General features: G+C 36.6%; 1 protein-coding gene across 2 annotated transcripts; it reads left to right on the top strand.

The window, feature by feature from the left end:
* Positions 1-461: 461 nt before the first annotated feature.
* On the top strand, positions 462-20,091 carry LOC123715842 (translational regulator orb2). 2 transcript variants are annotated; one of them, XM_045671179.1, is made up of 10 exons: positions 462-722; positions 5,128-5,212; positions 14,844-14,963; positions 15,044-15,172; positions 15,891-16,003; positions 16,084-16,294; positions 16,389-16,474; positions 16,555-16,656; positions 16,783-16,887; positions 16,962-20,091. In XM_045671179.1, the coding sequence occupies exons 1-10, from the start codon at positions 510-512 to the stop codon at positions 17,076-17,078; spliced, it is 1,281 nt and encodes a 426-aa protein (XP_045527135.1). In that variant the 5' UTR covers positions 462-509; the 3' UTR covers positions 17,079-20,091. The 2 variants fall into 2 exon arrangements, with proteins under 2 accessions (XP_045527135.1, XP_045527136.1); XM_045671180.1 differs by lacking the exons at positions 462-722; positions 5,128-5,212 and adding an exon at positions 13,523-13,676.
* The last annotated feature ends 1,461 nt before the right edge of the window (positions 20,092-21,552 follow it).

Raw genomic sequence — 21,552 nt, 5'->3', positions numbered from 1 at the left:
ACGATAAAGTACAAGATTGCATAACAGTTACCTACCGCCCTGTTTTACTATGAATAGCATAATATTATGTAAACGTTAGCTTATAGGTGAGGCTTTTTGTTTATTTTAAAAATAAATAAAAAACTTAATCTTATTACAATATTTAGTAGAGCATATATATTTTATACAAAGGACATTCGACAAGGTTCGACCAATTGGTATTTTAATCTATGAAATTGTAATAAATGTAAAGTGAATGCAACAAATGGCCTATGAACTAGTTTAAGAAGAGTACGTACGAAGTACGTCGGTGCAGATGTAGCAATGTCTATATAGGCATGTTTATATACATGAAAAGCTGGCCTATATTGTCGCCCTAGAAAGAAACGTCAGAGCAGCGCCGCGGCGTTTTCCGGAACTAACGATACAGATTAAAAAATCAGTATCGCCATAATTGCGCGCGCATTTATCGACCAGGGTGATAAGGCTCAGTCAAGATCCGGCTAACGCGCGGGTCGGACGTATGCTGCATGGGTGAAATTCAGTACCCCGGCGCGCACGGCGTCGGCGACGATGACCGGCAGTACCGGGCGCCCTTTCGTCGCGCCCCGCAATACAGATGGCCCACGCCCCAGGTGGCGCAGCCCTCGGCCTTCGCCCCGTGGAGGAGAGCGCCGGCGCCCCCGCGACCGGACTATCGGCGGAGCGCCTCGTATCCCGGGAAACCGGACGAACCGTTTCAGGTTTGTGAAAACATGTGATTTTCTGTGAAATTGGAGAAATTCAATGGAAAATGTTTCATTCAGGTTGGTAACATTTGTTTTCAAATATAAAGCTTCCGTTTCGAGTTTTACGTAAAGGCTTGGGCGTTTGTGACCTTTTTAGCGAAGCGAAAATGTGAAATTCTGATGCCGTTGCAGATTCAGGCATAGGACACGTTACATAGGCCGGCCTTTCTTATTTTTTATCACTAAATCAGGGAAATCTCAAACGGACGCGGACGTGGCGTTCAAAATACATTTTTATATCTTCCCAAGATATTAGGCAAAAACATTCAAGTGTAGTTCGATAAGCTGGAATATATTTTCCAGGCTCAGGTTCAAGTCCCACCCTAAGAATCTATTATAGATTAAGAAAAGTGCCTAAAGATTTGTGAAATGTTAGCGCTTATAAAAAAACACAAAACTTAACTTCTGTTTATACAACGCAAACGCAAATTAGATCGACATTCTTAATCAACAATTCAATGGGTTAAGCGAATGTAGTAGGAATTGTCTTTTGTTTGTATAACTTCTTTAGGAATTATCTTCCTAAAGAAATAACATACCTTTAGTTCAAATTATTGTTCTATGATCTAATGCAAAACAGAGTTTGTAATCAAGAAAAAACTAAATCTTGAATAATTACCATGATGAACCATTATATAATAAGTTCGTTGTTCTTATTATTTGTTCTTATAGTACGTATTACCTATCTGCCTCTTAAAAAAGTAAAGATGTCGAAATGCTGTATGCTGATAACGGCCCATGTTATCGCGATACTATCTCCTTAAGATAAATCTATAGATAGATAACGTTTAGCCTGAATTCTAAGGCTCAATGTGTAAAGCTAAAAACTAATAAAGTTTTTTTTCGCTAGTGTGTACTTTGCAATGAATATGTATTGTAATTTTTTTTAATTATGTATTTTTGAAATATTCTATCAAGACAAGTCGTCGTCGAAGAAGTTCGTTCAAGAACTAAAAAACTGTCGCCGTGAATTAGATTACATGAATTACTACGATAAAATTAAATACGAAATAACTATTCTTAATATTCAATTTTAGTATTCAACTGGCAAGAGATTCACTTAAGTCTGCGTTACATCATACTTCGTAGAATACTCAGGCACGTCAGTTATTAAATAATAAACTGAAATGTACCATCCCCATACTGAAGCATGTCCGAATAAATGTCTGAAAGCAACGACAACCGCAGCAGCACGTAACTCGAAACACTTCATAATCGGTTTGTTTAAAAATACAAAGACCGCATTGTTTTATGTTTGTTTACGAATTCGTTGCGACACCATAACAGGACACATTTTTTTATATATCTTGCATAAACGGTGCTGAACTCACGAACGGCATAACCACAGGATTCAGATTCATTAAATTAGCAGAATCTTGTACTGTTAGATTTAGATTTAACAAAAAATCTCATACAACTTATCAGATGTCCTAAATTGCTGCTTTTAGAAGGTAGAATACTTTTTCGCACTTCTATAAATAATAAACAAAATATAAATATTTATTATTAAAGAAATATCCGAAGGTAGTTTTTCATAACAATGAGAGTGACGTAGAAGTATTGATCGACCGGAACTAGGTCAGCGGCTGGTAATGCGGGGAAAACGACTCAAGCGCGGGTACTGTTTGGATGGGATGCCAAAATAAATACATCCCTTCTGTTTCTTAATACAAAACTTCAACTTCAGTCAGATATTTGACAAGTCTCGATGTGACGTCTCGTGTAACCTAACAGCTATCGAGATCTTAAAGAAAAGTTTAGCATTACGAACTCTTTCCAAAACTTGAACTAATGTTATTAAAAATGAAGCTTAAGTTTACTTAGTATATTAAATTGCGTAAAACTTAAAAGGCTCCTAATAAATAATAAGAACCAAATTATAACTACTTGTGTCCATGTTTTGTGAACCTGTGATAAGAGTGTGTCGACCTCACGAAATAATTGCTCGCTATCGGACATAAACTGATTTTGTGATAGTATTATTTACAATTTACGGTTTATTTTATATTTATTTACTTCTTTATCTACTAATCGTGGGTATTTAACAATAGTAAAAATGTTCATTAAAGTAAATGTTACTCCAATCATTACAATTTTTCCCACAATTATAAAATCAGCTTCCTTAAACCTGCTGGCTAGTTATAATAACAACGGTTTGCCAGATATTTATTAAATACTTTTTAAATTAATTTCAGTTTAATTTTATGTTAGGCTAATGCATAACGTACACTTATGAATATTCCAACATTACACCCAATAACACTCACCGTGTTTGCAAAATGTGACTTCTCTTATCAGCGTTGTTAAATTCAAGGCTGTTTTCACGTCACGAACGTCACAGACGTGCTCCGGCCTATTCTCTCAGCGTGCATTAGAATGGGACAGACGAGCCCACTGAAGCGTGAAAAAATATTGTTTCGATTATGAAATGTTTTATCCTTTTACGCGTTAGAAATGGAAACTAAAACGAGCAGTTTAAACAAAACTATTTTCAGACAGAAAGTTTCTGAAATAGCTCCTTAGTGTGAACCCCGAGTAGTGTGGCAGCATACGTGATTTCTGATGATGACACTTATAATAAAACCAAAAAAAATCGAAATAAATGTTTTGGATGCACAACATTATATCAAACTCAAGGAAACATATTTTTCTTCGAATGATTGATGTACTGATAACGACTGATAAGGAACACCAAAGTACGAAGAAGTGTGGGTACACCTACCTCACTCATAAATCTAGGTTACTCTAGCATACTCAAATAATGAAAATTTCATTTATGAAGGATAACATTATTTTGCATTTTCCTTTTTCTGTCAATTTGTTGATTTTAGAAATCGAGCTAAGCTTGCTTCTTATATAAGCGTCATACAATTCTCGTATTCTGTTTACAATTTAGTTTAAATAAACTCGTACACAATTTATCATAAACAGATATCAATGTTTTTGGCCATAAAAATGCATACGAACAATAAACATACCACACAGATCTGTCAGTTCGTCAGTTGTTGATTAGATAAGAGACCTGCACAACTAAATTGATAATAAATAGTACGGCGTCATACTATAAGATTTAGTATTAATAATGTAGTATTCTTAAAATCTCTTGATATTTCTCTTCTATCTTTATATAATTAATTAATCCTTTTGCCAGAGGGACTTATCTCTCTCACAACTTATTTACTAATGTAATGTGTACTTTTCATGTTCTTGTTTTGTTCACATATCGTTCATTTCTAGTTGGCCAACATTGAGTTGAATACATTACTAGCATCATGGATCTGCATTGAATGAAATAAAATAAATAATTAATCACGTCCTAAAATGAAGCCACGTGAGCTTTTTTTTATAATGGTAAAGTTTATTTTTACTACTACTATTACAATTTACATTAGTTTTAATAATTGCAATGAACTGTTTAAAACGGATATTTTGAGTCATATTTTTTATGCACTTTAATACGTATTTTGACTTACCTAATACTTTTAAAGTAATTCCACTTACTGCAATTGCTTGTAATTAATTCATGATAAGCTACAGATATTCAGAGAAACTTCATTAATGTATCTTATCTTATCCTAATTAAATAAAACAAAAACACTGCCGTAAAATAAAAGCTTTGACGCTACGTTACGTATTTGCTAACTTAAAATTTCAGGCGTTTTGATTTTACGTACGCAGCGTAAAGGATTTAGGGATACCAAGGGGCTTGAGTTAAAATATTTATTAAAATTCTGTCATCTATAGATAAGTGTAAAGTATATGTAGAGATAGTCAACATACAATATACATAGATCCGCCCTTTCATTGAACCGAAAACCCAATACGATTAACCTCAACAAGATTTTGAACTACTTAGAATATATTGTGGTTCTATGCAAATTCGCATTGCAGTTTTCTCTTGACCTTTTCAATATTTTTAAGATTTTAAATTGAATGTGGAATTAATTTTCGTCTTTATGCGGTGGTATTAGGGTACGGTTCACAATGGCAATGCGCATAGCGCATTGCCGTTGTGACGTCACACTGCGTAACAGAAATGGGTCAGTGGGTGGCTGGTATACGTTGGGACCTGCGTCGCTGGTGTTCGTACCGACAGTGAGGTCTAATGTGTTGGCTTTCAAAATATAACCAAATTTGGGATCAGCCTACTTTAGAAATGAGTCGAGTAGAGTTAGAGTAGAGTCTTATTGGACTTTTATCCCAGTTCGACAATTTTAGTCTATCACGTTTGGGGTTTGTTACTATATACCAAGTATATATAGATGGCCATAATAAGAGCAATCGAAACTTACAATATATTAATTTATTGATCAACGAAATAATTATAATATGATTTTAAGTTGTAGTTTTATTTTTTCAGGACAGAGGAGGTCTGGACAACATGAGGTCGTTGGAGCACTATCTGACCGACATAATGCGGGCTGATACATCAGAACACATGAAAGGTAAATATCGCTGGTTTTCCCAAAATTAATGATTTTTATAAACATACGTATATTCTGAATGATTTAAAACCGAAACTATAGTCCATCTCAAAGCACGCTTTTCTCGAAAACATCGAATTATATGAGAATGATTGCACCTCTCTTTGGTGAACGAAACAATTATAACTGTGTGTTATTAATGATGAGGCCAAATTCAATTGAATTAATATGATCTGAATTGTAAAATGTGGTTTTGAAATAAATATTCTATACAGATGGAAGGGGAAATATATTTAGTTCCGCCTTCCACATATTTCCAGCGCATCTGACGAGAATGGCATAAAAATGAGGATAACGAAAGAAACAAGACATATACGAGTATGTTGTTAAAACGGGGTTACATAAACTACGTCTTCAATTTATTATGACGTTGTTAAGAGCCTAGCTTTTCTTTGAGTCTAAACCTTACTTATGACCTAGACCTCTTGCAATTCAGAAATATGAAAAAACGTCTCTTTTACAGTAACGTAAAATTCATATTTATTAAGAAATTATGAAAATATAATCATTGATCTGCGCTTAACGTCAAGGTTCGATTCTCGCTCGCGGCATATCATATTATGAATAGGAACTGTGAATTACAATTTAGCAGTTGACCGTAGTTTAAAAACAATTAAACTAATGTGATTGTCTTTTTAAGCACACAGTATAATAAGTATTTTCATATGTAAATACTTTTCATCAAAACCTAATTACGGACGAAGTCTTTGCCAACGTAAGTGGCGCCATCTTTTTTAAAAGTGTATCGTATTATTGGTGGCGTTATAGTTAGTATTTATTTATGTAAATTGAGTAAATACTCAAATCGACACAGTTTTCCCTGTCAACAACTACATTGCATTACGAATGCGACGCCGGAATCCAAAGATATATAATACTAAATGAGGCATTATGCATTTTAACCACGGAATTTGACATTTATTAAAGTTCAATTACAGACTCAGCATTATTTATACAAATCTTTTAGTTACATCTCTAATGACACGTCACATAATTTAATTTGTGAAGGAATTATACGCTTAAACCGGTAATCTTAGCCAGAGTAAGCGGATTCGAATTCCCGTCGTGCACATTTCTTCCTGTTTACGCACTTCTAGTTGTATAAATCGTTGTCAGTTACGCAATACCACTTGTTGTTCGTCCTTGCACTTCTCTGTTCCACTGAAAGCGCAGGTGATCGTTATTCTATACATATTATATACATTTATTGAAAATAATGATATATTACTAGACTAGACTAGAAGTGACACACGAGACAAACGAAAGAGAAGTAATCTTCTCTAGCTTGCTTTGATGCTTGCTTTAATATGAAATATCTAACATGTTGTATGATTTTAATTGACAACAATTATAACATAAAAACCTGGTAAAAATATTTAATATAATATAATAAACCAGTTATTTTTCTACAAAATTTAGCAAAACGAAATATATTTCGTCTTTAGGCCCAATAATTACTGAAGCTACTACTTATAGCCACCAAAAATTGCAAGTTTGCAAATATATTTATATAGAACGTGACAATTGATAATTGATATGTTTGGTATAAACCGACATATGTGTAACTTCGCTTATTTTGTACTCGGGTGAGGACATCAGAACAAACAACTCAATGAGAACAAATTCTTTATTATTATGCAAAAACAAAAGCATCACCACTTGACATTTTCACTTTGGCTCCGGTTCACAGTTAAAAATAACAATCACCACAAACTATAGAGCGAACCGTCCCGTGATTTTACTAGTAAATTTTCTTATAACCCTACCGATTTCAACATCAATCTTTGCAACGAATCTGTCTTGTTATAGTTAACGTTTGAATTTTGTCGCTTAAAAGTGTTTTACAATGCGGCTAAATTTATAGGTTGAGAAGATTATAGATAACCGAAGGTAAGCGCGTAGCTTTGAAATGGTCGTATTATAGATAACAAAATGAATGTTTAGTGTTTGGCGGGAAATTGAGCGCGCGTGTTGTGCGTATTTTCGTAATCGCTCGTTCTATTTTTAAATATTTTGGAGTACAGTGAACTTTTAAGTCTATGTTTACGAGTGTGGAAATTTATTAGGTTTGACATTTTACTTTTCACAGATTATTTTTAAGGCAATACCTTAGCGATGTTTTTAGTAAATTTTCTATAACAATAGCATCATTACAATACCTATTTATTACTTACGTTTATTTTTCGTGATTGGCAATCTCGAACAGTAATATGCAAATTAATAATAAGAGATAAATCACAACTGATTTATATAAAACATATTTTTATTAATTCAGTAAAAAACTTTTCGTTTATGATCGCATTATCATTGTGCCCAAACTACGATATTATAAGGAAAGAAGGATATAAAGTTTCAAATTAGTAAATTAAATATATGTATGTACTTTTAATTTTTACACAATATTTTCCTCGTTACGTACGTCCTAAAATTTAATCACGAAACGATAGATTTTGATTAAGTACTATGAAATATGTATATCATTAAAATTAGTTGTCGTCAATAAAATTCACAAAATCGTGTTTTATACAATATCTGTGGACCCTGATGGTACCTAATTGTGACATCTTCACAGTTTAAAAGTAACCGAATATATTTCTATAGAACTCTACGTTACACTCGAAGTTTTGATACGTTTTCGTTTGACTCGTGTTAAAGTTATTCTATATTTAAGTAGTCTACAGGAAACGCATTGTCTGTCCGTTCTATTATTATCTATTATTATACTAAGCGTTTCTTTAGTGTCTCATTACAAAATTATTTATACATATGAAGCCAACTTCTTCAGTTTTCATATTATTGGTTTTTCATATACAGAGTCGGAGTTCACGCTAATTATTCTCGCAAGAGTCGGCTCTACTTTAAATAGTATAAACTCGTACTACTTCGCTTTTTTCTGTGTCGAAAAACACACGTTAATGGGGAAATACTGAGTAACTTAATCTTCATAAAACCAATAAATAAAAATTGATGTAATCTGTTTCATCATCATCAATTAAGTGCAAAAGGGCTCCAGTTGAAAAATGCATCATCCAGTTCAAGACGTGTCCGTAGTTTCGTAATGCAATTTTCAACTCGTTTTTGCGAACAAACCTTGGTGATAACCTTGTTTAACAGAGCGAGGCTGACTTGACATTATTGATCCTCTAACCGAGTTAGCACGAAACATTTTTTATAATGATCAGATCAAAATGCCATTGAGTCTACCTTTTCGATAACCACTTGACCAGTTGATGATGATGGCTGATAACTACAATAAAGGTGCTTGTATTGTTTTTAAATAATTGTGAAGCTAAAAGAAATCTTTGCAACGGGAACGCAGTTATTTTGTTTGAAAAATACAATTCTGCTGAAGCCGTGAATTCGTAATAATTTATAATGTATACACTCTTATTTATTTACATAAAGAATTAACACAAGTGGCTGTTAGTATTGTTAAGCAAAATCCGACCTTGAGCCACCTTACGTAACGCTAGTGATGCGCTAGTGTCGTGATATCGAAAACAATTACATTGTTGATATTCTAACTTGCAATTACTATAGACAAATGCTGAAAATTCTGTAAAAAAGAGCAAGAGCATTGTGAAAGCGTCAAAACCGAATGAATTTTCCATTTTTTTACTGAATTTACTAAAAAAGGATTTTATGGTGTTTAATCATGTGTAGCTATATCTTTAATAACTCTTATTTATGGTATTAGGTATGGTATTTACGAAATATCCAAAGTAAATTCGTTCAAAATTCTAATCCGTCGATATTAAACTCTGCATTTTGCGTTTGTTTATCAAATATGAAATTAATGAAGTGATCAAAATCCGTGCACGTTTAATTAATGAATTCGCCTTGAGATCTTAGAAAGTGTTAAGTGCTATTGTCCACAGCATATTAATGAGAACACGGTGGACCTTGACACGCTTTTAGTTTTCTAGCATTTTGTGTTTACAAACGTTTTTTTTAAGGCGTTCGTTTTTTCTGTACGCGTCTCACAAGTAAGAAATCTGTGGTTATAACATATATCAACGCTTTTTCTTTTTAAGCTTCGTGGTTTTCTTTTTATTGGAAACCAATTAAAAACTAGATATACATCACAGTCTCTCTCATCGTAGTAGCTTTTGCGCCGTATAGATTTGAAACCCTCACTCGTAACAGCTACCACCTCTTATACCAATCATTTCTCGACCTTGTACTAGAAACGTTTATAATATTGTCAAATTTATCGACACGACGCTAATATGTTGACGACGTTGGCGATTTTTGCAAATATGACATAACCTGGTAACTGTGTTCTTAGATATGTTCTCTTTCGTTGCATTATATAAAAAAAACTTGAATTGAAATATTTTGTTTTAAAACAGTTGTCAGCCCTCACACAAAATAACGACATGCGTCGACACACGCCTTAATTTAATTATTCTTACCTAAGGGTGTAGGTACGCAATGGTCTCCATATTAGCGATTTTCTCTTACATATTTAAAGGTGTTGCCTTGAAAATTTTGCATATAATAACATTTGACTGGTGTTACAAAACAAAGTTAATAAAAGTGTAAGTAACTTATAGTGCAATGTTTTAAAGTGCAAAGTGAAAAAGAGAAAATGATCACCAATATGCCTTTTTATGGTAAGTCCCCGAGTGTTCCAATGTCTTATGCATCACCTACGTTTCTGCTTTGAGTGTGAAAACTAACAGCCAACAATTTCGAGCGATTTCATTTAACATTTGCAGTTAGCAAAACAGAGAGCTCTTCCCAAAAAGGGTTTTTAATAAATTAACATTTCTAGAAAAAAGTAAGACCTTACCAATCAGCTGTCTTCCATATTATATTGATAATGTTATACCACGCCTTGCGGTGCGACGCATGCGCGTCGCCATGACAACGTGCCATCATGGCTGCGTTACCATACCAACGGGCCAACATGGCCGCGTTACCATGGTGACCCGGTAAGTAGGACGGCTAGCTCTAGGTGACCTGATTTTGTTGCTTTCTATATAAGCATTGTTCAGCCGATATTGAGGGTAGAGATTTTTTTAAGATATCCAAATTGCGATATTATGCAAAAACTAATTAAAATATAGGCAAAAACGTTTTTCTATGACTACAAAATAATGTGAAATAACTTCCCTTTACTAACCACTAACAAACAAACGTACTTATTCGCGATATTCCTTTTGGTTACAAAATTTGCTCACAAATAATTGCTTTATTTACCTACATTGGGTCTCGTTGTCGAGTATGAAAATAATGCAATAAATTAAGGAATTTGCCGTAAATAAGCTTTGTTTAAATATATATTTCAGAAAGGTGATCAGCCTTCTATGCCTACACACGTTATCAATTGTAGGTCTTAGGCACACCGGTTCACTTATTCCCCATACTGTCGTATACACCAGTGCGTTGTCTAGGCCTATAGTGCGCACCCGTGTGTATACAATATGTATACTTTATAATATGACAATAACAGACCCGTTATGTAATTTAACATATAGTGCACGAGCTAAGTGCGTGGCCTGATTGTTAAATGACCTAGATCCAGGACAAACGTATCAACATCTAGTCTAGGCTTTTACAGCATGACTTACCTAGCATTATGAACTTGTAATTACGTTTTAATACTGACTAGGCCTGGCTTCGCAGAAGCCCTTTCGTGACATTTATTCTTTCATAAAGAAATGGAGGCAGTTATCAATAACTGCTGCATAATAGTTATTCTTGAAGTCACGGCGCCTCATGACACATCCATGCCACATTCGTCGGGAATAACACAGACATATGACAACGTCTTTGAGTGCAATGTAATAAAATGAATTCTTTATGTTCTGAACGCCCGGCCACGTAAAGGTCGCTGCGCCCTTTGGCTCGATCTATAAAAAAATAGACGGCTTAAGCCGTGAAACCGTACCAAATAGATACACGAGACAAATACCCACTGGTGTCAGTTGCGTTCAAAATCAGCCACAGAGGGGTGAATAACCACTATTTCATTTCGTCACAGCACCAGTAACAAAGTATCATCACTTTGTAAGTCAAACGCTTAAGCAAATCTTAGTAGAGTCACGTAAAACGGCCGTGATGCGGCACTCACCATTAAGATTACAACTTCATATTTCTTGTTTTACATTTATACAGCTAATGAAATAGACGAACAGTCTATTTAATAAAACGAAGGAACGGTTGACATGTTATATTTTAAAAGTATGTGCCTCATATAGACGTCTTCATTGCGGCGACCAGACAGATCAGCGAGGATTACATAGAAATTTGTGAACCACACTTTCTCATAGTTCTTTACTTCGTCTGTAGACTGTCACGTAGTTGGAAAACAAAAAGTACCTGAAGTACAATTACTTTTACAAGCAGCATAGCGGAACCCCGACGAACGAACCAGACACCGCACAGGTGCGATCCTTAAGTGTGCCCTATACAATAAAATTATATGAACTTGTATGTCTGTCAGGGCGCGTAAGCTGTAAGGCTGTATTGATCCAGTGACCTACTTAGCGTCGATCCGACGGCCCTGCAGATTTATGTCAGTTTTCACGGCGCGTTACCAATAACCATAATAAACCACAGGTCGACTAGCATCGGACTTCGGAGCTGAGTTTTAGAAGTTGTATTTGAGTACCTTCGTGTTTGATTTAGCGCCGGATCATTATTCATAATTGACTCAATTGAGACCCCTAATGTAGGATAATTTCGTGAATTCCGTGTATAGTCACGGAGTTTACAAAAATAAAAACCTTTTTAGTTGGGCAGGAAATATTATGGGGTTATTTCATCATGTCTGCAATGATACTTTTCATGCAAGCATAAATTATACATATCCGAACGTACAACACGAATTGTTGAAATAATAGCCCTGTCATATAGTTTGAGGTCAACTATAATGAATTATTTCCTTTTTGTGTGTACGGTGGGGCTTACACTGGTTGATACTTCGCGTAGGGGAATTTTGGTTTTATCAAGTTTCAGTTAGTTTAGTCATAAGTACCAGTCGAGATATTCGGATAGGAAAAAAGCTGTTAGATCCCAAACGGCTCAGTCATCAGATTAATTAACAATCACTCTAATGCATCGTATCGGGGGTGAAGACGTCCCTGAAGAACCGAAAACATCGGCTGAGCCGTTTCCATTTAGTACATTTAAAGTATAGCAGCTCTTATACGGCTTTACCGTATATACTTATATTATTTATACTTTAACTACAAGAGAAGACGATATTTACGTCCACCAATAAATAATATATAAATAGGACGCTAAATTTATAGTAATTATGTTTATTCATTATTATATATTAGACCTTTTTGATAAAGGTTTTTAAAAGAGCGAATGCTGACGCGGCGGCGCGACGTTTGGCCTTTCCTGAGACATTTCATTTAATAACCTGAAAACTATCAGTCTGATAATAAAAACCTGTCTACAGGACTACGTCTATTCGCTGCACATCGAATCGTTTGACACCTCGATCATCCAAATCGGTCCAGTCGGCGGATCTATGATTGAACGTGCACAAAAAAATTACACGCTTCTTAAGTCGGTTAAAGACAATATTTGACAATATATTCAGATTTAACCTTATTGTAGATAAAATACAGTATTAAATGTGATTGTCTTAATATCATACCATAGTTTAAAAACCAACTCACGTTTGCTTTAGATCCGATTGTGAAACTCCGCATTGACGTTGTGGAATCACGTTCAGCCAATATAGACTATATTTACAGGTGTTAAGGTTGCTTTTGATAGGGCTACACAACTTGGCTAGCACAGTGATAATATGTCAACCTGCATTTTCCGTTTTTAATTCTGGAACAAGTCGACCTATTTTGTAGTTTCAGTTATCCATAGATAGCGTTGAAGATACCTGTTTCAAAAGTCCAAATGTCACCAAGATAATCGTTGCAATATTTGTCATTTAAAATGTTTTCAAATTTTCAAAATTTAAACTAAGTGTCCTCAGCTCTTAGAACCTAATTAGTTGTGTATTTCTGTCACAACTGACAATGCTCAGTTTCGTTTACGTCAAAATATATGAGCTAAATTTATCACTAAAGTGAGTTATTTTCGGAATCTCTTAGACATAATTCCCTCCTTTCAGTTTTAACAACACTCCATGACAGTAAAATCGTCATTTACATTTCAAATAACAAATTTTGCACTTTGTTCACAGAACACTAGAGCGAGTGTCTTTACGCTATCATAAAACCTTTTTTCAAAAGTCTCAATGCTCTCCGGCAATTAAAAAAATATATTTTGTAAATCGAAAACGATTGTCATTTTTTTTCATAACGTGTTCCTCCCGCGACGAGCGCTTGTGTCTGCGGCAGTTTTGCAGTGTTTTTTTACGTTTTTCAATTATAAATTATGTCCGTGCACACGATACCTTTAATTACACCGTTCATTCGTGGTCCGAGATTCCCTTACAGAAAAAGTGAGTACCTTTGAAGTTGTTGAAATTTCCAGGCAATACATATTTTTCATATATTGTCTCGTATTTTAATTTGAGTTACAAATTATACACAATTTCAATATAATATATAAATTTAAACAAAAGTTTTTGTTCAGGAAAAAATCTCGTTGTCTAGTAACATTAGTTGCATTATTATATATTTCCATACTAAACTAGATATTTTTACTTTTTGATAAAAATAAAATGCATTATGATGTGATCCTCATAGAATTATTGTTCCGTGACCAACTAGAATAGGTTAGTGACAAGTCACTGACTTGTCCCAAAAAAGGTCGATGTCCTATAAAACTAAAATTTATTTAAAAACACATATCTGTAAGTACAGCGAAACAGCTATTATTTTGATTTAGAAGCATAGAATACTTATGTGAAATAACGAAATGGTCCGCTAGTTGAATAATATAAACGAGAGCAAAACTTTAATATTCAGAATCAAAAAAAACATTCAAATATATATTTATATAGGCATATGCCTATTTGAACAAAATAAATTAATAAAGCCTTTTGATTTAAATTAATAAAGATTAGTTCTGTAAGCCAGTTGGTTATAACCCAACTGTCAGCTGATGGTATGTGTTGAATAAATTTCGGTATTCTTGGAGTGTTGAAGCTTTAAAACGCAGCTGCGTATTGGTTGTTGTGATCGTAGTGAATTTCTTTCGTGACCTTCGTCAACCGCCTTATAAGATATTCTAAGTACATCTGCACTGTGACCCATTGCGGAACATAAGACTGAAACCTAAATGTCAGGATTCCGCTTGTAGCCAGACCAAAACATCCATGATTCATGGCCCACATCAATTACTGTGGAGTCAACGACATTACGCGTTGGACCGATGCCAGTAGGACAGCTTTTGGTATATTTAATTGAACTAGGAAGTTAGATCGGCGTTGCTGCTTAAACTTTTATTACGTATAAAAGTAGTAATGAGCCTGTGTGGAATAGTATAGTATAGTGGTAACATTACTGAAAATTAGTTATTTCAACCAGGGTCACAGAAGATAACATAATTTTATACGGCTTCAGAAATCTCACTAAACCGTAATGGTGTTACTTTGTGACGTAGAATGATGTACTGAGTATAAAGCTTTGTCGGTGTGCAAACGATGAGCCTAATCTCGTTCCAGGCAAATCGCCGTTCTTCCCGGGCGTGGAGGAGGGCAGCGTGGCGAGTGCGGCGGGCGCGGGGTCTCCGCACGGACCCAACGAACAGGCGCAGGACGTCGTATCGAGGCTTAGCGCAGCCGGTGAGCATAGAGCATGTACTGAGTGCAGATACAGCGACCCGATCGACCGAGTTCTAAGAGCCGACGATTCACTATTCCAGGACTATCGATGTGCGTTAGCGCCTTGGGTTCGCCGGCTCGCTCGTCGCCGGTTTCTGCGGGCTCGGAGCACGGCGAGCGATTTAGCCGGAAGGTGTTTGTGGGGGGTCTGCCGCCTGATATCGACGAAGGTAGGAATTGAGATTAATTTGATTCATACTTTCCAAAGTCACCACTTAATCACGTGACCACTAACCACCTCAGTGGCGCCTTCGTTTCCTAGGTGGAGCCGCATGCGTGTAAAGTAACACTTGATATAAATTAGTACCTATTGTTAAAAATAGGATTTTACGTGTTGACATTTGACAAAATATGCATTTCAGTTTTTCGTCAGTTATTTATGTTCCTTAAACGCCTAAAAAGCAGGCCACTAACAACTGAAAACTGCATTCGGTTACATAAACATGCTATTTTTATAAAGTACCGAGGCTCACACGTTGTCTATGTAGGTCACTCTATTGTAGTAATCTCTTTAGATCTAGCAGATTAGGCGGCGGTGGCCTAGAAACCCCTAGAAGCTAGGTTTTATATAATATTCAACGTTTATATGTCGAAAGTAAAGTATGTTTTACAGAAATAGACATATTTAGCAAACTGAAGTTGTGTCTAAAAAGTGTATGTTATAAGCACTTGATTTCACTTAGATTTACTGAGAGGGAATTCAGAACGCGAATACAAGATTGTGGTATGTTCTTTGTTCAGTTGAATAAATATTGTTGATTTAATATATTAAATCGTTATGGGTCACGTGATAAATGCACGTTTTGTCAAAAATACTAAATTTATTTATTGCATATAGCATTATATATTGCATTAGCTTTTTACCATCTACGCATATAAAAATTCCAGATGAAATAACTTCGTCATTCCGCCGGTTCGGTCCCCTAGTGGTAGACTGGCCTCACAAGGCCGAGAGCAAGAGTTACTTCCCGCCTAAAGGATACGCTTTTCTGCTTTTCCAAGTGAGTGTCTCCGAGATCGTTAATTTGCTTTTTTATTTTGTACCAATAATAAATGCATTGAAACGAATGCTGTGTGGCAGGACGAGAGCTCCGTGGCGGCCCTGATGGAGGCCTGCATAACTGACGACGACAAGCTGTACCTTTGCGTGTCTTCGCCCACGATCCGCGACAAGCCCGTGCAGATCCGGCCTTGGAGGCTCGCAGACGCCGACTTCGTGCTCGACGCCAGTATGCCCCTCGACCCTCGCAAAACTGTTTTCGTGGGCGGAGTGCCACGCCCACTGAAGGCTGGTGAGTAGGGCGTGCCCTGCCTTTTAAATCACGTTAGGATCGGGTATAATGTTGCTCGGCAGCCGTACAGTCACGTTGAATATTGTTGTTCCAGTGGAGCTGGCGATGATAATGGACCGTTTATACGGCGGAGTGTGTTACGCCGGTATCGACACCGACCCCGAATTGAAATATCCCAAGGTTAGTTTCGCTTAGATGTGATGTGGTAGACTTTTAAAAATGCCGTAAAAAAAATGTTAACGTTTGAATAAAATGTTCAGGGCGCCGGTCGTGTGGCGTTTTCCAACCAGCAATCGTACATCGCGGCCATTTCGGCGCGTTTCGTCCAACTGCAGCACGGGGACATCGACAAGCGGGTCGAGGTAGAACAGTGTTTTTATATCGCTATATACGAGCCTAGTTTATATATAGTAGGGGGGTGGGTCAGTTGGCGTCGACCGTTCCTTGCCAAGGCTGAGTCGTGAGAATAAAGACGAGTTCCTCTCCAGGTGAAGCCGTACGTGTTGGACGACCAGATGTGCGACGAGTGCGCGGGAGCTCGCTGTGGATCAAAGTTCGCGCCTTTCTTCTGCGCCAACGTCACTTGTCTGCAGGTACGCGGCCGCGCCCCTCGCACACATTTCCTCTCCTTCCATCGGAAGCCGCTTTACGGAGACGTCTGTTTCAGTACTACTGCGAGCACTGCTGGGCGACCATCCACTCTCGGCCGGGACGCGAGTTCCACAAGCCCCTGGTGAAGGAGGGCGCCGACAGACCGCGCGCCGTCCCCTTCCGCTGGTGCTAGGATCGCCGGCGAGGGGGCAGAGGGGCGAAGAGCGGAGGGACAGGGGCGAGGAAGGGGGAAGCAGGACTGGGACGAGCATCCAATGTCTGGAATGGCTCGATGCGGCGGTTCCACTCTTAGACTACGAAACACGGCTTTCGGCGTCGTCGGGACGCGACGCGTTTCTCGACTTAGATTAATAAAGCAACATTATCCAAAGTTAGTAATTTTAAGCAAAATATATTGTGCGGGGTGGGAGACTCGAAGCCGACCCCGACGTAAGCAAAATATATCCAAAACTTAGCTAGTTGTCAGTTCGTTCTCTAAGGTCTTTAGCCGACTCTTATTATAAGATAAAAAGGTCCGAGGCTAGACTCTGCGGAGCGAAGCGTTGGCCGAATAAAGTAAGATGTAAGTGGAATGTCATTTCTCGGAATAATTGTACCTGTTAGCTAGAGTAAATTACCCGATTTCCTCGTATTTTTCTATTTGGATATTGTTGCTGTGACCTTCGCCGTGACGGCACTGCGTCGTCTGGCCCCGTGTGTGTGCGTTTCAGCCCAGAGGAGTCGTCTTCGAAGTCGAAACGCCCTCGGGCGGTTTAGGTTTATTTGGAGGGAGGGTTATTGTTTCAGGGTGTGTTCAGGTTCTGTTCCTAAAGGCGCCGCCGTCGGGAGGCGGGAGGCGGTATGGGCCGGTGTTAGTACAAAAATGAATAATGTTACCATTTTCGGCTGTAGTGCTCACGGTTATTCTTTAGTCTCGTAGTGTGTATAGTGAAGGACATATTTTTCAATCCGCCGGGATAGTGCAATAGACGGTAGTTTAGATATAATATTATTCTCGTTCCCTTTCGATCTCCGCTCTAGAGCTGGAGTCGAAGTTCAGAAGGGGCGGTGCTTTGCTAACTTCGAGTCGTTTCAATCGTCGTAGTTAACTTGTCAAAATTATTCGAATATCGTAGAGTTTTAATGGAGAGTCTCGAGTCTTGGCGTCGTTGTGGTCATTTGGAATATTACAAATTTTGATATCGTATATGGTTATCGCATGAGGCAATATGCACCTATTCGCGAGGCGCTAACCTGCATGGGTCGAAACGGCTTGTTCGATGTCGTGTTCTCGTGAAGGACGAAGCTATCGAGTGAGAGTTGGACGCTTTTAGAGATGTACTTAATTCGGATACAGATTTCGTATCCCGACCGACCACAGAAGTTTATAGACTGTAGATAAGACTATGGCGTGTTTTCGATAATTGTTTTTAATGTTTTTGTAAAAGTTTTTTCGTGTCGTGACTTCTCTGTAGTGAGGCGAAGTGCCTTGTACGGCGAACGAGTCGATGTACCCCTCCCGTGTGTGAAACCTTTGGCGATATCCGATCTCGAAACTTGAGTAGCTGCGATTGGTTTTGCCCACTTCGGAAGTCTATCGCTTTCATCTTGACACTCGACAAACCTTCAAGGTAGCGAGTTTTCAAGGGAAAGTAAGATGAAAGGGACAGACATCAAAATTTAGATATTGTTATTAGTAGATTTAGCGAAATTTCAACTAATGTAGCTTTGATTTTTGTCCCGACTCCGAAAGCGAATGCTTTTAAAGAAGATTTGATAATATTGAAGTGTTGCTACTATTAATACAACTGGAACACTAAACGTATAAATTGCGGGACTCGAATCAATCGCTGTTTCCCTTTAAAAATGCACACACGTGCGAAAGGTCTATACATTAATCTTCTCTAATTAAACTTCGTTAAATTCATCACAATTTCTTCTCTTAAATCCTAGTCTAGATATTGTTATAGCACTGACGCCCGGTTTCTATCAAGAGTTGCATCTTCATACTGTTGCGGTCTCTTCCTCTTGGTTGGCAAATCTGGCAGTTGAAAAGAATTTGTGTAAATTTGTGTCTGGCTCGCTACAGCGTTTATCTCGATGTGTGTGCATTTTCCGTTTTGTTTGTGTAAAATTGCTCAATATTTGTTTGATCGTTTGGAGTGCCCCTAACCCCGTAGTGTGGTACGGCAGGTTGCGTGAGTGTGGAGAGGTGTGGTCGCACTGTCCCATTTTGTATTTTTATATTTTTATAAAAAAAACGATTAATGTGAAATTCGGACGTGATTTTTTTTTATTTTGCGCGCAACGTTGTAGCCGACGCTGTCGCGTCTAGATATCTCTACATTTAAAATGATCTTCGATAGACGGAGATCTTTGCCCGAAGCGATTGGCATTAGATAATTTGAAAAACTGAGGTGATTGGATGGGATATGGGTCTGTGGCGAGTGGTTACTTTGACGGGTGACACGAAAACTGCGGGAGTTTTCGAGCTTTTGACGTTAGACTTGAACGATTCGACTGCACTTACTAGTTGGGAGGAAGATTTTCTTCGATTTTCTTCTATTCGCTTGTTTGTTTTAGGCTATTTGGCCCAGCGGTCTTGGTTTAGATTATCATTTAATTTCTACTCAGTGTACCTTTTTGAGTTTGTAAGGTTTAATATTTAAGTTGTTTTGACCGGTTTATCCTCGGGGCAGTTTTAGTTAATAGTTTGTAGGACGTTTTGCTTGGTTCCTTGTTTACGGCCGCTTCAGGCTTTTGTTCTCGTTGTAAGTTGTCTGTTTTCTATTAATAGTAGCGGCTTCGACGCTATTTTTTCCATTTTTAGATAGTAATTTTGTCGCATTAGCATATCACGCGAGAAACACAGTGCGGGGGGGCATAGCGATATCTTTTCTTATACATGTTTTGATGTGGAATTTGTACTTTTTTGATAACTAAGTAGCTAATATTGGGATTATTAAAATTATTGTTATACGATTTAGTCCCCTCGTATAGTCCTGTGAGATTTTTTGCACATTCACTCGCATGTACATAGTACCTATCGTACGTTGTTTCTTAGTTTAAAAAAATAAAATCCGCAAAAAAAGTTTTTATATCGACTTATCGGAGGCGGACCGAAATTAGGAAATTTTTCTTAGCATTATTCGCCTAAAGCGAAAAGGCTTGTAAATTTTGAAGTGAATAGAAATTTTAGTGAAATTATTATAAATAATAGTGAAAGTAGAGCAATTCATTAACTAACCTAGTTGAAGTATAATACATAGTACCTTATACCTTAATGTTGCTAGACAATATAATTATGTTTGTATAAATATTTCTTGCACTGTCGTTTAAGTATTTTTCTAATTCAGATAGTTTGGGAATTCTGACAGGCCGGGAAGGTGCATAGGAAAATATTTTTTTAGTGAATTTTAAATGAGCCGACTCCACAGCGTCTCATTCAATACATATTATTATATACGTACCATAGACAATATCATTGATTTCGTATTCATATGTAAAATTAATTTATTGAGTTGCTTCCTTAGCAGTGCCAGGAGTCGGTCTTGCTATTATTTCAAATTAGAATTATATATTTTTATAGAGGGTTATTTCATTGACTTGTTGTAAACTACAATCAATTTTGTTAATTTCGTGTTTGGGGCCTACTGCGTGACGTTGTTGCTGGAGAGCTGTTTAGGCGCCAAATATGAACTCTAGCTAAATAATTTGAATGTTTATATAAATTTAAAACTTTTCTTTTTATTCAAATGTATCAGTTTCGATCGTTTTGTCTGGTCAAGTTTCCAATAAAATGGATTCAAGGCAAAACGAACCTTCTTCTTTTCTTAACAAATAGTGCTTTGACATTGATTGCTCCTTGTTTGTTTAATGCGATACGTTTAGACAATTGTGGAGATATTAAAATGAATTTGAAACTTTAATTGCGTTTTATACTGTAGATTTGATTTTTATCGGACTAGGCTTTGTTTAATTTTTAATATATATATACACTACTTTCTGGAGAATGTTATTTATATGTTAAATATAACATAATTAATACAAAGCCTAGTTCATTGAGATACCGGTCAGCCTCTGTGTTGTCATTTTATTTTTGTAAGTACATTTTTTGTTGCAACATTTCTCCACTAACGACCAAAGACAGCGTCCCAAAGACAAGAGACAAGCGGGGCGTGTTGCCATTCCCAAATATTCCTTATTGACTTTTTCCTGGAGAAACTGGATGCCTTTATTCGTAGTGATACCCGCTTGTTTTGATATATTTTTGAATTCCTATTTATTTTTACAGTTTTTTGTATTACTTTTTTGTATTATCAATTTATTTAGTGTAGTATCGTTTGTTTTTTAGTATTTTTATAAATATAATGAATAGTATAAGCTTTGCATATTGCACATTGGCCGTAATGTATTTAATGATATGTAAAAAATAAAAGCGTTCTATTTATTCAGTTGGTACGAACGTCTACAACAAAGGCATTAGTTCCCGTTGTACACGTCTGTGTCACGATAATGATCGTTATTGTCAATATTATAGTATACCTACATTGTAGTTTGAAGATTTCAGAGCTTTACAGATAATTTAAATTTCTATCAAATTATGCAATACTGTTTTTATATATTTATAATTATGTATGTAAATGATTATGTAGTATTTAGTCTTG

The sequence above is a fragment of the Pieris brassicae genome, chromosome 10 (genome assembly GCF_905147105.1).
Source record: "Pieris brassicae chromosome 10, ilPieBrab1.1, whole genome shotgun sequence".
Taxonomy (NCBI): domain Eukaryota; kingdom Metazoa; phylum Arthropoda; class Insecta; order Lepidoptera; family Pieridae; genus Pieris; species Pieris brassicae.
This window is presented reverse-complemented; position numbering and strand designations above follow the sequence as displayed.

What these genes read in the sequence shown, in the direction of transcription:
- LOC123715842 (XM_045671179.1), top strand. Translation starts at nt 510, where the DNA reads ATGGGTGAAATTCAGTACCCCGGCGCGCACGGCGTCGGCGACGATGAC. An exon ending in GCCGCCTGATATCGACGAAG is followed by an intron (nt 15,173 to 15,890) that starts GTAGGAATTGAG and finishes TAAAAATTCCAG; the next exon opens with ATGAAATAACTTCGTCATTC. An exon ending in GCCACGCCCACTGAAGGCTG is followed by an intron (nt 16,295 to 16,388) that starts GTGAGTAGGGCG and finishes TTGTTGTTCCAG; the next exon opens with TGGAGCTGGCGATGATAATG.